Here is a 14,389-nt window from a genome sequence, read left to right on the forward strand (position 1 = left end):
TGACACGATGGATCTAAGTTTAGAAATGTTCCTCAAGTGAAAAAAGCAGGTTCTTACTGTCTGATTTAAATGTCCCTCCAAAGAAAAAGCTTCATCAAAAATAACACCCATGTTTCTAAGGTTATGTTTCTGTGAGGAACCTAAGTCACCCAGTTGCCATTTAATATCAGGTATTGCACTGCCTGGTGCAATAATCAAAGTCTCTGTTTTGGCCGGGTTTAGCTGTAAGCAATTATTGTTCAACCACTGTTTAATGTTGGTTAAACAGTCAATCAGATTGGAGAGCTTATGAGCTTCAGCAGGCTTAAAAGAATAATATAGCTGAATATCGTCAGCAAAAAGGTGATAAGATACTTCAGGACACTCCTGTATTATCTGACTTAAAGGAAGAATGTATATTAAAAACAGAATAGGTCCCAGAACAGAGCCCTGAGGAACTCCACACAACAACTCTGTAGATTCCGACATGATCTGGTTTGCAGACACACTAAAACTCCTTTCAGATATATAAGATGAAAACCAGTCTAGAACAGAGCCAGACATCCCAACCAGGTCTCTCAGTCTGTTTATCAGGATGGTATGGTTGACTGTATCAAAGGCTGAGGTAAGGTCTAACAAGACTAGGACTGTGTATTCTCCGGAGTCTGCTGACATCATAATATCATTAGTAACTTTCAGTAGTGCTGTCTCAGTGGAATGCAATTTACGGAACCCAGATTGGAAACGGTCATAGATGTTATATTTCTCCAAGTATGCCGTAAGGTGGACAGCTACTGCCTTCTCAAGGAGTTTTGACATAAATGGGAGTTTGGAGATAGGTCTTAAATTTTGAAGTAGTGTTGGGTCCAGGTTGGGTTTTTTGAGCCTTGGTTTCACAATGGCATGTTTAAAAAAGCTGGGGAACACCCCAGTCTGAAGAGAAACATTAAAAAGGTTCACAACCCAGGGACCAATGGTGTCAAAGGCATTAATAAAAAGCTTAGTGGGGATAATGTCTGAGGGGCTTGAGGATGGCTTCATTTTGTCAACCAGGGCCGCTGTTTCATCATATGTTACAGCTGTAAAAGTCGACCAGGAGTGCAAAGGGAGTGCCTGACTCGGAGAACAAGAAAGCTTTGGGGAGATTTTAGCATTGATGTCATTAATCTTATTAACAAAAAATCGGATAAGTTTATTACTATCTACCTTAGAGTGTACAACTAAAGGTACCACATCTGGGGAGACAATAGCACTAACTTTGTCAAAAAGAAACTTGGGATTTCTCTTGTTTTTTGTTATGAGTCTAGAAAAATATTCAGATCTAACAGTTCTCACCATGTTGTTTAAGGAGAGCATGAGATCTCGAAGATGGAGCCTATGTACGTCAAGTTTGGTTTTCTTCCATAGTCGTTCTATTTTGCGGCATATTCTCCTTAAGTTTAAGATAGACTCATTTATCCAAGGGCATGTCTTCTTTTGTAAAGCCGAGCTTGTTTTAATAGGTGCCACTTGATCCAAGATGGATGTGCATTCCCTATTAAAAGACTGAATAAGAACATTTACATCATTTCCGGTAAAAAGTGGAGACCTATCAAACACAATGGAGAACTTCTCAGCAGTAGTCTCAGTTATTATGCGTCTATGAGTTTTTAACTTCACAGGCGTCTGTTTAGAGGTAAAATTAAGTTCAGCAAAGATACAGTTATGATCACTCAAATGTACATCCTCAGCAAACACATTGCCAATGTTGAGGCCCAAGGAAAAAACAAGGTCCAAGGTATGGCCTTTTAAATGGGTTGGACCGGAGACATGTTGGACAAAGTTAAAAGAATCAGATATAGATAAAAGTTCAGCTGCAGAGTTAGATGAGGCATCATCAATATGAATGTTAAAATCCCCAAGAATCAAAGCTTTCTCCAGCTTGATAATAGAAGATAAGAAGTCCATAAAATCCTTTAAGAACTCAGTAGCAGGGCCAGGAGGAGAAAGACTAAAACACAATAAAAGATGTTCGTAGAGCCCACCTTAATTGTTTGCGACTCAAAGGAAGAATAGTTTTCAGTTTGCATACCTCTGCAGGTGAAGCTGTCCTTAAAGACAACAGCAAGACCTCCACCACGGCGACCTAAACGGGGGGCGCTCAAGTAAGAGCAGTCTGCAGGACGCAGTTCGTTTAGGTGAATAAATTCGCCATCCCTCTGCCATGTTTCAGTGAGAAACAGAAAGTCCAGGCTTTTCCTTGTGAAGAGCTCATTCAGGGAGAAGGATTTGTTTGCGATGGAGCGAGCGTTCAAGAGCGCAATCCGAGTAAAAGCTGGCAGTGCAGGTTTCCCATCAGCTTGTCGGAGTGGGATAGACAGCAAACACCGTGTCCGCATGCGAGGTCTCCAGCGGCGCCACGGAACCGGCGGGGCCAACCACCGGTTGTGCGATGCGGGCTGTGAGGACGCAGCGGTGGGGAGATAATCGGCAAAATCCAGAGCATCAGATGGGCAGGATCCACGCTGTAGTGGAAGCAAGTACGTGTTTCCAACCAAATCCGGAAGGGTAACTGGCAGCAGAAAACGGGGGCGCCTCCAGACGAGTCGGGAAATCTCCGATCTGTAGGCTCGTCTGATGTGTACCTGGATGCCGGCCCTACAGCCTCTTTTCCTCGATTTCTTCTTGGAATTGCTTAGGGCACGTTTCGCAGGTAGCAAGAAGTAATCCGGTGAGGTGGAAGAGTGAACAAATGGTGGGGGGAAAGACACCGTGAAGTTCATGCGCACAACAATTTGTCCTCCTGGTGAAGTTTCCAGACTGCCTTTCCTCATAGTGGCCATCCATCTAGTCCTTTTGATTTAAATTGATGTGCTGTATGTGTCACAAATAGCTGAATTTGATCTGGTGTGGGCTGTAGTATTGAAAGGGTTGCATAATAGGAAATTTTTTTTTTACAATAGATTTCAACGTTCTTTTTCACAAATTACTTACATAATTTGCAGTCATTTTCAGTTGTTACATATCAAGTGTATAGTCATAACTATATTAAACAGAAATGTGTTTTATGTCTTTGTCATGGAAACATAAATGTCACTAAATTTTAACTGTGGTGACAAAATGATCCATTGAAACTGCATGAAAACATCAAACTGACAGTTATTTTTCAGCTTTATTTGATTGTGTTCATTGGTAATCTCAAAAAAAAAAAAAAAAAACTACAGTGATACAGACAATTTCATGAAATTCGGTGGGGATAAAATGACAGTGATGTTGGTCCACCCCAACACACTGTAGGCCTGGTAACCACTGGATCAATTAAGACAGTAAATTTGAAAAAATATGGTTGAGCACATCGCTGTACAACTGGAACTAAACAAAGAAAGTTATATATCCAAAAGTTAATCTGTGGATCAGGGTTGTTGTGACATAATCAGCTGAACTGCCTACTGTACTGTAGCATGATTATTTTAAAAATAAGCACAAGTACTACTAATGCACTCTAACATTACTGATACTGTTGATACTAATGATACATACCATGAAAATATACTTAACATGTACATCAAAATACTCAAGAATGAAAACTATCACCTGTGACAAGAATACTTGAAATTTGCTTACAAAGTTCCATCAATCACATTTCAATATGTCTTGTAAATTCTGTGAGCCAAAAATATATTACAGTAACTTAACATGACAAAAATGTAAAAAGTACATTTATCTCCCTCTGATACACACCAGTCTACTGTTCTGTATTACCAAAATGCATGTTTAAAAACAGTGTAACAGGCTCAACGAATGACATTAAATAAAAATGTGCCAGCTGTCTTTGTAAAAAACTATATGCATTGATGTGATGAAGTCTTGGGAATGCTCTGTCAATGACTGGTCTATGGCAGACATGAAAAAATTTGGGCCCCCAGCATTAAACCTGCTAGGTAGGAAGTTGATATAAGTTTGAAGACAAACTGATATATTACAGATATTTATTACCGACTTTAATCAGAAAATTCAGAGTCACTGTAAAAGTCATCATCGGCAGTATGATCAAGGTTAATGTTCTCTGCTCCTGACACAACTTGCATGTAACACTGTCTTGCGTGCAGCTTGTTTTGTTTCACATTATGTCGTTTTCTGAGGATGATGCTCTGTAGACCTCTCAAACCCTCCTCACTTAGGCCACAACGCGAACCTTAAAAATAGAACAACATATAAATTAGTCTGCTTTACTGCCTTCAGAAACAGTCAGTGTTTTGTATGCATTACTTAAATACATACTTTTAAATATCTCACTGGAAAACAGGCCGGACAGCTCTTTCAGGGTATCATCATATTTTGAAAGAGATTTCCAGTGATGGTCCATCTCTCTAACAACAATCTTCTTTTCCTCCTCGAGTCTTCTTATTGCCATGATGATATCGAATGCCCTTCTCTTTGTTGTAAGGCTGACAGAGTCTGAAATGCATTTATAACAAAGTTATAAATCAATTCACAAAGAACGTCTGAAGTCGTAAATGATTTTAGGTTAACACCTGAAGCTTAGGGTTTCATTATATGTCAGATATGCTGAAAGTAGACGACATATTTGTACCACTGTGTGCTCGCTGCCACGGCCAGCTTGTGTCACCAGACAGAATTTCTTCCAAGCACAGAGTTTCTTTGTCTGGAACTGTCAGTGGCAAGACATTTTTAAACATTGAAAGAATACAGAAACAGTCAGAGTTTTGTTCAGAGAACTACGTGCGCACGGGTGAGTGATCGTGTGATACTCACTCCGAGGCTTTGTAGTCAGCTTTATTTATACATCGTAGCATTCCCTGTTTTGTCAGGCTGTAGCAGACATTCTGGGCGTGTATGGGACACAGTGTATATGTGTGTGTGTGTGTGTAGTTTCTATCTCGAGGAAAACAGAAGCCAGTTGGGTCCTGTTTCCAAGGGTGTCTGCAAGAGACTTTCACAGGAGTCAGCGAATACTGCGGGGCTCATGTGTATGTGTGTGAGAAGAAGCAAAGACAAAACATAAAGATATGTGAACACTATGTGCTTTCCAAGCCTTTCTCAACAGGAGCATGTGAGTAAATGAGCAAATGGAGCATTATAAGGAGAACTGAGTAAATGAAACATTAAAAAGGAAGATGTATCAAAAAGGAAAAACATCATAAAATCACAAAATCCCTTAACATTCCCTGCTGTTGTTCATATATATTTATGTACTTCAACTACTAGTCACTTGCAGAAGCATTTTCAACTAGAGTATCATTTTGTGAAAACGTACATGATCAACTTCAGTGGGTTTACACAGTTTAGTGCTTAGAAATCATCTTCTTCAACTTGTACCTTTTCTCGAGCTTGTTCAACTTGAGATAATGCAATGTAAGCTTGCACTCGTACAGCAAACATTTTGCTTATCATACTCCGAATACAAGGCAGTACACATGTGGAAAATAAGCAAAGTAACATAAGGAGCATTCCAACGAATGTTAGTCCTTTAGTGAGCAATGACTTCCATGACCCGCTAAACAGCCACGTGAGCCAGTCCTCGGTGTTGTGTGTGTAATCTTGCTGCTGTACTCGTCTGAGCTCACGTAGCGTGTTCAGTGCATCAGACATGTCGGTGGAATGCACATTATTAGGGATGTAGGTGCAGCAGGTTGTATTGAACAACACACAAAGGCCGCCTTTCTCGGCCAAAATCATGTCTAACGCCACACGGTGTTGCATTGTACTAAGGCGCAAGGCGTCGATTTCTGCATTCTGTGCGTTATTCACTCTACAGGATGCATTCAGGAACAGTCCAAAACGGTAGTTCAGAGTTTCAATTCAAAGGGCGTGCTTTCCAACTCCTACCCCTGGGAAAAGGGCATGGGCGACCTTTTGTCCTGTGGTCCAAAGCTTGAATTCCTTTGGGACGTCAGAGCCCCAAATTGGGTCGTGTGGTTGTATTGTTCGTCTCCGGCGTGTCCGCGCACGGGCTGCTCCTGCTGTTATCACGAAGGTGTGATCACTTAGCATCAGGGGCACACATTGTCCTTCGTAGTTTTCAGGCACGGCTAGGTATGTTTGGGGTTGGTTGGCATATCCTTGACACCACCAGCCGGTCCCCTCGACCCAGTAGAGCTTCTTTGTACGAGTTGGTACTGTCAGGGTGTATTGGCATGTGCCAGATAGGCTGTAGTGAGTTGCTCCTTTGGTGATGTTGACAAACATAACACATAAGGGAAAAGTGTACGTGGTCACCACAGCCAGCACAGTGATGTTTGGGGTGCTGAGTGACATATTCACCCAGTGTTTGTCCTCACAGGCGTACGTGTACCTGTTAGGCTCTGACGTGTTGGTGATATTAGTGCATAGGTCCATCAGATAGGTCGGGTCTTCTTGTCCTACTGTTGCGGTCACGTTGATGTTCTGGACGTTAGGGTCTCCCAGACATATCCACTTCTCCAATTTTCTCATTGTTTGGTTATTACAATGTCCGCGGGCAGCTTTCCCATATATGCACAGTCCTTCATTTAGTGGTGCGGGTGTGCCGTACAGGGTCAAGTGTTTTGCAGTGAGAGGCATGTGTGAACAGATGTAACAGGTTTTGTCTCTTGTGGAGTTGTACACATAACGGTACCAGGCATTGTTCATCCATGGGTGGTTGTGATCTTGCGTCATGTCGTCTGGATGTATTGTGTCATGTGTCAGTCTTGTCTCCAGGTGGTGCTGTCGTTCTTCTTGTGGAATCAGTAACAGCAGTCCCAACAGAATTGTGACACTGGCCATTAGAACGAGTATGGTCTTCATGATGACCGAACACACCTGGTCCTGTGAGTGAGTAGACTAGGGGCGAGAAGAACAAGGGCGGGATTTACCCAAACAGCCCTCTCTCCACCTCCCAGATCACTAACAGGCAGGGGTGCTGGCGTCTTAGTGTCTATGGGCTGTCACTCACTTTTTTACAGTGGCTCTGATGAATCCAGGAAGGTCGTTCAGCAATTTTGCAGGCTGTTGGTGTGGCCAGGAGGACTTGGTAGGGTCCTTCCCACCTCGGGGAGCTCCACTTTTTCCTCTGGAGCACTTTTATCAGGACCCAATCTCCTGGTTTCAACCTGGAAGAGACTGGAAGAGAATCATCTGGCAGTTGATTGTTCAAAACTATTTCTTTGTTTTCTAACAGTTTTGTCATCCATTCTGCTAGAGTTGTTTCTCTTATTGACTTGTTTGAAATTTAATGTATAGAAGTGTCTTTAACTAGTGTTTTTAACTAATTAGATACTGTTTGTGTATAAAGACTTCGGTTGTAACGGTTTCCCATCACAGATGATCAGATCATCCTGCTCTCAAGATATCCAGTGGAATTTGCATAGAGGTGTTGTCACCATAAGTGCGGTTGATTAAACAAAAAAAAACCAAACAAACAAACCAAACCCTGTGGTCTTACTGTTTGTACTGCTACTGATTTTGCTGCTTGGTCTGCAAAATTGTTGCCCTCTGTTATGCCATATTTTCAAAATGGCGTACTGCAGATCAAATTCATTATTGATAAATCAAACCAACGAAAAAACAAAACCTAGAAGTAAAAAAAAGGATTCTTTCGTTAACAGAAATAAAAATAAAAACAAAAGTAAAACTATCTAAAACTGCAATGAGTGGTCACAAAATTAACTGATTTTGTAGCAAAAATGTGTTTAGTTTTAAAATCTTAAGTCAAAACTAAAGAAAAATAAAACTAATGAAAATTGCAAAACTATTAAAACAGTTAGAGTAAACATATTGGCTGTCTCTGTGTCTCTCTGTCTGTCTGTGTCCTTGACACAGTCAGCTCCTTTGTATGGGCATGTAGTTCCTGTTACACGTTTTCCTGTTACAGACACATTTCCCGTTTCTCCAGAGTAATCGAACTCTTTGTTGAATTTAACTGTTTTCATCTAGTCTGCACTTCCACCTAAATGTAAGTAGAAAGGTTATATCCAAGTTACTGAATGCTATTTTTATAGATGCAGTAAGGAGAACAGAGCACATTCCACGGGAGCTTCACTCCCATCTCTGGTGGAGGCAGAAAAACAGGGAGCCAAGGTCATAACTCAGGCTCATTAAGAGTCAGAAAGAATGTGAATGCTTAGTCTTGTGGCTATCGCGCATTGTATATAGCTTCTTTTCTTTGTTTAGTAGCTTTCTGCCTTCACCTAAGGGTGTACCCTAAGTATGTGACTCAGGTCTCCATAATCGGAGTTTATTTAAAGATAAATAAGATGATCCATTCATTGCTCGCAGATCATGCACTAGACGTATGTTGCAGTATTTAGCTTTCTTCAACACTTAAACAAAATATCACTTCTTATCCATTACCATTCTCTCGTATTAAAAAACAAACAAACAAACAAAAACCAAACTAAGTTTAACTTTTCTGCTTTGTCACTTAAAACAAAGCATCGCTCTCAACCCAGCTCTCAGCTGGCTCTGAAATTATCATCATCAAGCATGAAGTTGCATGAAGAGAGCTGTTTCAGAAGTCACAGTATTCCTCACTCAAGCAACATCAAGAAACAAACAAAAACAAGCTGCTGATGGCATGAACGCTTTACACACATGAGACAGGATGCAAAAAGCTGCTCTTAAAAACAGATCAGGGGTGTGAGGGTGAAAACTGGGTTCACAGACAGCTGCATGTTCGAGCTTTAATATGCAGCTTCTGCTCTAAAAAACAAATAAAAATAAAAATGTGTAACTTGCTCATCAGCTTGGTAGTGTCCACATATTTAATTCATTTTATTCAGCTTCTCAAACCTGTAGCTTTAGCTGTTGTATACAGGGTTTGGCTTATTAGTTGTTAGTATAGGTTTGCTCTTCATCTTAACAAAGTCTCATCTAAGATGACAGGTTTACAAGCAGGTCAGGTGTCTCTATGCACCTGATTAGTGTAGTTATTTTCCTTATTTTCTTCATCTCATATGTCATTATACTGAATTTGAGCAAACCTTAAGCTTGATGCAGACTACTTTTAACAATTATCCACCTCACATCACAACTGACTGAGGTGCCTCTTCATATTTAATATTATTTCATTATTAATGTTATTATGCAATAGTATATTACAATATTTATTTATATTTTATTTGTGTCCACCAAGGGCTGAGGATGAGCTGCAGTCTCACCCTTTCCCAAGCTGGAGACATTTTCCTTTTCACACACTTTCCTTGGCTGAACAATGACACAACCTTAATATACCTTATGCATCTCTCTATTTCATTTAATATGTGTTTGTGTGAGTTATGTATTTTCTTTCATTCTATTCATTCTGGCCATGGTCTCCATCTATTTGCACTTATTCGACCTGCACCTGGGTGCTTTTTCTCCATCCACAATTCGTCAGGTGTTAATTCAGGTTTTGTGGATTTATTGCCCATTTCTAATTTTGTTTAATTGATGCAATGCTTATATGTTATATTTTATTTCAATGCTTATATTTTCTATTTTATTTCAATAGAACCACTTTATTGATTTATTTATTTATTAATACTGCCAACACACACTGTGAGACGTTCTGGTACTAGAGTCAGAGGAGGTTATTAAGTCAGCCTTCTACCCTGAACTAAATTCAGGGCGGACTTAATTTTACGCGTTGAAGCGCAACCTTTTCTCTTTCTCACCATCCAGTACTCACAGGAAAACAGTAGGAGTAGTGCAGGAGCCTAGAGCTCCTATTCAATGAAGCACTTACTCCTCAACAAACATTCAGCAAACAGTTAGCGCGCTTAGAGAAAATCCTATTTTATTTGACACTCTCGCTTCTCTGGCTACCAACCTTTATTTTGAATCCGTCTTACACAGGCGAGCGTGGCTACCAACCTTTTGTTTTTATGCTGCGGATTATGCTGCGGATTAAGCCTCCCAGGGCGTGTTAATCCGTCTTACGCAGGCGAGCGTGAGATATACTGGCTACCAACCCTTACTTATGTTGCGAAACGGGGCCCCCACAGGGCAGGTTGTTTCGTCTTACACGGGCGAGCATATTACATAGGACACGTCTGTCCTTTTCCTTTTCGGTCCACACAGGACCCTTCTACTTTGAGCAGTGTCAAACTAAAATCGATTATTCAACGCAAAGTGTTTCTGGCTGCTTTATATTCACCTTCAATGTTGCGCTGTGTTCTTTTTCCCGGCGTCACCGAGAACCTGGCGTCGTGGACCTGTATAAGACACTGGCCAGTAGGCGAATGTACGACTCTGGGCTTTTCCTCGCTTCGCTAGAAACGGTGGTTGCAGTGCAGGTAGTCACGACGCCAGGATCTGGTGGCTCCGTCTGTGAATAGTTAGATGATACAATAATATCAATAAACTATCCGGCTCGAAGGACCAATTAAATGTCAGTGGCAAGACATTTTTAAACATTGAAAGAATACAGAAACAGTCAGAGTTTTGTTCAGAGAACTACGTGCGCACGGGTGAGTGATCGTGTGATACTCACTCCGAGGCTTTGTAGTCAGCTTTATTTATACATCGTAGCATTCCCTGTTTTGTCAGGCTGTAGCAGACATTCTGGGCGTGTATGGGACACAGTGTATATGTGTGTGTGTGTGTGTAGTTTCTATCTCGAGGAAAACAGAAGCCAGTTGGGTCCTGTTTCCAAGGGTGTCTGCAAGAGACTTTCACAGGAGTCAGCGAATACTGCGGGGCTCATGTGTATGTGTGTGAGAAGAAGCAAAGACAAAACATAAAGATATGTGAACACTATGTGCTTTCCAAGCCTTTCTCAACAGGAGCATGTGAGTAAATGAGCAAATGGAGCATTATAAGGAGAACTGAGTAAATGAAACATTAAAAAGGAAGATGTATCAAAAAGGAAAAACATCATAAAATCACAAAATCCCTTAACAGGAACCATTCTGTTGTATTTTTCCACAGCAGAAGTCAAGATTCCTTTCTCTTCTCTGATCTTGCGACGAATCTTGGCACGGGCTTTGTTTCCATCGGTGTCTTTATAAAGACGCTGGGATCGTCTCTTTATGCTCGCTACGAGCACTTCAGTTCTGCTCACTAAGGGATCAACATCACTTGTCCTTGTTGTTGCTGGTTGGAAGAAATAAGACAGCTGCACTTACATAAAGTCATTGTGCAATTGCATCACATTTTTGAATCAGTTTTTGCTCACCTTCTGCCCAATCCTTTACATCACTGACCCATTCATCCAGTTGACTGTCAGTCACTGCTAATTGGACTTTTAAGGACTCCAGGTTCTGAAGCTGGGTTAGAAGAGCTTTTGTGGCCTACATCGTCAATTTGAGACTAAAAAACAAACAAACAAACAAAAAAACACTAAACACATGTTTACTCCAAATAATAAGAACACAGAGGAGTAATCATCTAAAAATAAAGTACCAATATCATTACCTTCTGATATCGATGGGTCAGAGAGGCGGCCAACTGGTCTAGCTTTTGTTGATTCCAGCGCATGGCCATAAGAGTTAGCATGTCCCTCCGTCCTGCAAACACAGAAAACGTAGTGTTACCACTTTCATCATAATTAGACACTTAAATCTAACTAGTGCAGCATTTGCCTTCTCACCTGCTTTGGACATATGTTTTGTGGTAACTGCAATCCTTGACAAAAAGGCATTACACTGCTCCACCTCCTCCCCTAGAGTCAAACCAGCCCCATCTTGATATGCTCCACTCCATTTCACCTGGAAAACACACACACACAGATAAAATACAAATTACACAAAATGTTGATGTGCAAGTGTTCAGATAAAGTGATTAAAGTCAGAATTTCATACCTCACATTTGAAATCGTGGGCTTTAGCATGAAAGACTGAAAGAAATGGCTTCATGCTAATAAGGTGCTGGAGCTCTGGACAGCTTTTTGTTACTCTTTCAAGATATGGCCAATACTTGCAGGTAACATCCATACAAAAAAAGTGATATGTCTATTGGCCAGCTTTTGTTGCAGGTACAAGGGATAAGCAAAAATGTCACCCCTGTACATATTTAGAGCACTGAGCAGCACTCCATGCCTACACACTGCAAGCTCCAGTCCCTCCTCATCCACCTTGCTGCTGGATCTTTGTGAGGTCTCTCTGGCTGCTGACCACTCACCTCCACAAACACCTCGTCCAGAGACCTAAAATGCATTAAATAGGTGTTGACAGTGTCTTTTCACAATCTCTTCAGCAGAGTGTTAAAGGTTACCATAATTGTGTCTATGTAATTAGAGTGTTCAATCTTACATGTCTGGATGTGCTGTGTATGTAGTCCACAAATCTTCCCACATCTTCATCCTTTGCTATGAAGGCGTCTTCAAAGATGCCCTGTTCCTCAGATCTGAACAAAATAACAATACAGTATACTTTATGGTGTCATACAGTCCAAAGTTAATTGGTGCACCTTATAGTCACATTGTCTGATACAAACGTTGGTATTACACATGTTTTTGCTGTACCTGGCTGCATTCTTGAAACGGTAATGCTTGCGGTTTCCATCCACTGAAATTGCAAGCATGTCTGGGGCACATGCTTGACATGAGAAGGGATCCTCCTTTAAAATCTTCTCTAATTCATATCTCACGGCTTCCCACTCAAAAAAACTTTTCTGAAAGCCATCTGCAGAGATCTTTCCCGTCTGGTTTAAAATGAAAGACATAAACAGAAAACAACTACGCCACAAGTGACTTTTAAATCCTGAATAACACAGAAGAACCATACTGTAAGGATGTATAAACTCAAATGCTCACACGGCCAAAATGGAGAGTTCGTTGATCAAGCATTTTTAAAAATGCTTTGCAGGAGAGTCCGGGTGATGCCATCTTCATTTCTTCAAATGTAAAGAAGACATCTGTTGCGTACAAAGTAGAAAAGTGAAGGGTAGCGGGCCAGTAATCACTTCGATTTAGGTCATCTACTCCAGCAGTCCAAGAAGCTTCACATGTCTCACACCTCAGCTCTGGCATGCTGAGATTGTAACGTCCTAGGAAAGTGAAAAACTCATGACTCCAGAGTAAAAGTTTATTATCTTTGGATTAGGTCTTCTTTTTGTCTCAGACTATACTGCAACAACGCTTGTGAGGGTTTAGTTTTAGGTGAATTGTTTACAGATGTGGCAGCACGGTGGCACGGTGGTTAGCACTGTTGCCGCACAGCAAGAAGGTCCTGAGTTCAATTCCACCATCAGGCCGGGGTCTTTCTGTGTGGAGTTTGCATGTTCTCCCCGTGTTTGCGTGGGTTTCCTCCGGGTACTCCGGCTTCCTCCCACCGTCCAAAGACATGCAGTTTGAGGGGATAGGTTAATTGGATAATCCAAATTGTCACTAGGTGTGAATGGTTGTCTGTCCCTGTGTGTTGGCCCTGCGACAGACTGGCGACCTGTCCAGGGTGTACCCCGCCTCTCGCCCTATGACAGCTGGGATAGGCTCCCCCCGCAACCCTGGAAAGGATAAGCGGAAGCGAATGGATGGATGGATGTTTACAGATGGTTTTCAGTCAGGACAAAATGAAGTTCTTCTTACCATTCATTGTGACCACAGCAACAACCTTTCCTGGTCTGACCCTCAAACACTCTGGTGGACAGCCGCAGATTCTGACTGGGCTCTCCACAGAGACAAGTCGTGCTAAAGAAGTCAACATGTATGCGTAACATATGGTTTAAATAAGTTGTATTAACTAGGAAGTAAAACATTGAAATTTGACTAAGATATGGTAGGACCAACTGAGCCTTACTTGAAACAATAAAAAAACTTAACAGCTGACAGCTAACAGTGTAGTTGGGAGCTGAGGAAGCATCAACATTTTTTAAAAATGAGAGAGAGAGAGAGAGAGCTAGAGAGAGAGCGTAAGGGAAATGTGTAAACAGTAAACATAATAAGTTTAGTCACAGAACTTACCATCATGGCAAAGGGTCTTATTTACAATGTAAGTTGTTGGAGGCAATGGCTGGAAGAATCCGGCAGTCGTGGCACGTCTATTGTGAAGGACATATCTGGTGTGCGTGATGACATCACAATTATCACAAAAAAGGGGGCGAGGTAGACAGTCACGACAACGAAGCACAGCTGGATTGCTCCCACATTGTTGGCATATATGTTCCGACACACTTTCTTGAGCTGCCATGGTATTCACCAGATGGGGTCTTTTGGCCCTCCAACTCTCTGAAAAAAGAGTTTTTCTTGTGCTCCAGTTCAAGGAAGCCAGAAGAGGAGCTTTTGGTGGTGGTGCTTCATGGTGATCGTCTGAAGAATCATTCAGTGAGCTCTGGAGTTCTTGTAGAAAGTGCTCTGTTAAAAAACAAAAATAACATTTTCTATTAAAATTGATTAAGTTATAAAAGTGTAATGGACAGAGTAGCTACGAGAGTAAAGCTTGATGGCTATAAACATGCTAGCAATTGCTGCGAACACATGAAGATACTGCTTTGGTCTAGTGAAGACAGTGGAGTACATACCAAATGCCACCTC

At 41.3% G+C, this 14,389-nt stretch overlaps 3 protein-coding genes across 3 annotated transcripts; all 3 read right to left on the minus strand.

Annotated features, from left to right (window-relative positions):
• Nucleotides 1-2,313: 2,313 nt before the first annotated feature.
• On the minus strand, nucleotides 2,314-12,052 carry LOC109202996 (uncharacterized). Its single transcript, XM_025908453.1, has 6 exons — nucleotides 11,721-12,052; nucleotides 11,510-11,627; nucleotides 11,335-11,426; nucleotides 11,096-11,210; nucleotides 4,240-4,416; nucleotides 2,314-2,417 (listed from the first exon to the last, which is right to left on the minus strand). Exons 1-6 carry the CDS (start codon nucleotides 11,850-11,852, stop codon nucleotides 2,314-2,316), a joined length of 738 nt encoding a protein of 245 aa, XP_025764238.1. The 5' UTR covers nucleotides 11,853-12,052.
• On the minus strand, nucleotides 4,839-10,820 carry LOC112847275 (uncharacterized). The gene is made up of 2 exons (XM_025908538.1): nucleotides 10,076-10,820; nucleotides 4,839-7,062 (listed from the first exon to the last, which is right to left on the minus strand). Exon 2 carries the CDS (start codon nucleotides 6,745-6,747, stop codon nucleotides 5,782-5,784), a length of 966 nt encoding a protein of 321 aa, XP_025764323.1. The 5' UTR covers nucleotides 6,748-7,062; nucleotides 10,076-10,820; the 3' UTR covers nucleotides 4,839-5,781.
• Nucleotides 12,053-12,143: 91 nt separating the features above from the next.
• On the minus strand, nucleotides 12,144-14,179 carry LOC109194470 (uncharacterized). Its single transcript, XM_025908455.1, has 5 exons — nucleotides 13,820-14,179; nucleotides 13,445-13,546; nucleotides 12,674-12,906; nucleotides 12,383-12,561; nucleotides 12,144-12,264 (listed from the first exon to the last, which is right to left on the minus strand). The coding sequence occupies exons 1-5, from the start codon at nucleotides 14,043-14,045 to the stop codon at nucleotides 12,144-12,146; spliced, it is 861 nt and encodes a 286-aa protein (XP_025764240.1). The 5' UTR covers nucleotides 14,046-14,179.
• Between the last annotated feature and the right edge of the window lie 210 nt (nucleotides 14,180-14,389).

The sequence above is a fragment of the Oreochromis niloticus genome, linkage group LG7 (genome assembly GCF_001858045.2).
Source record: "Oreochromis niloticus isolate F11D_XX linkage group LG7, O_niloticus_UMD_NMBU, whole genome shotgun sequence".
Lineage (NCBI taxonomy): Eukaryota > Metazoa > Chordata > Actinopteri > Cichliformes > Cichlidae > Oreochromis > Oreochromis niloticus.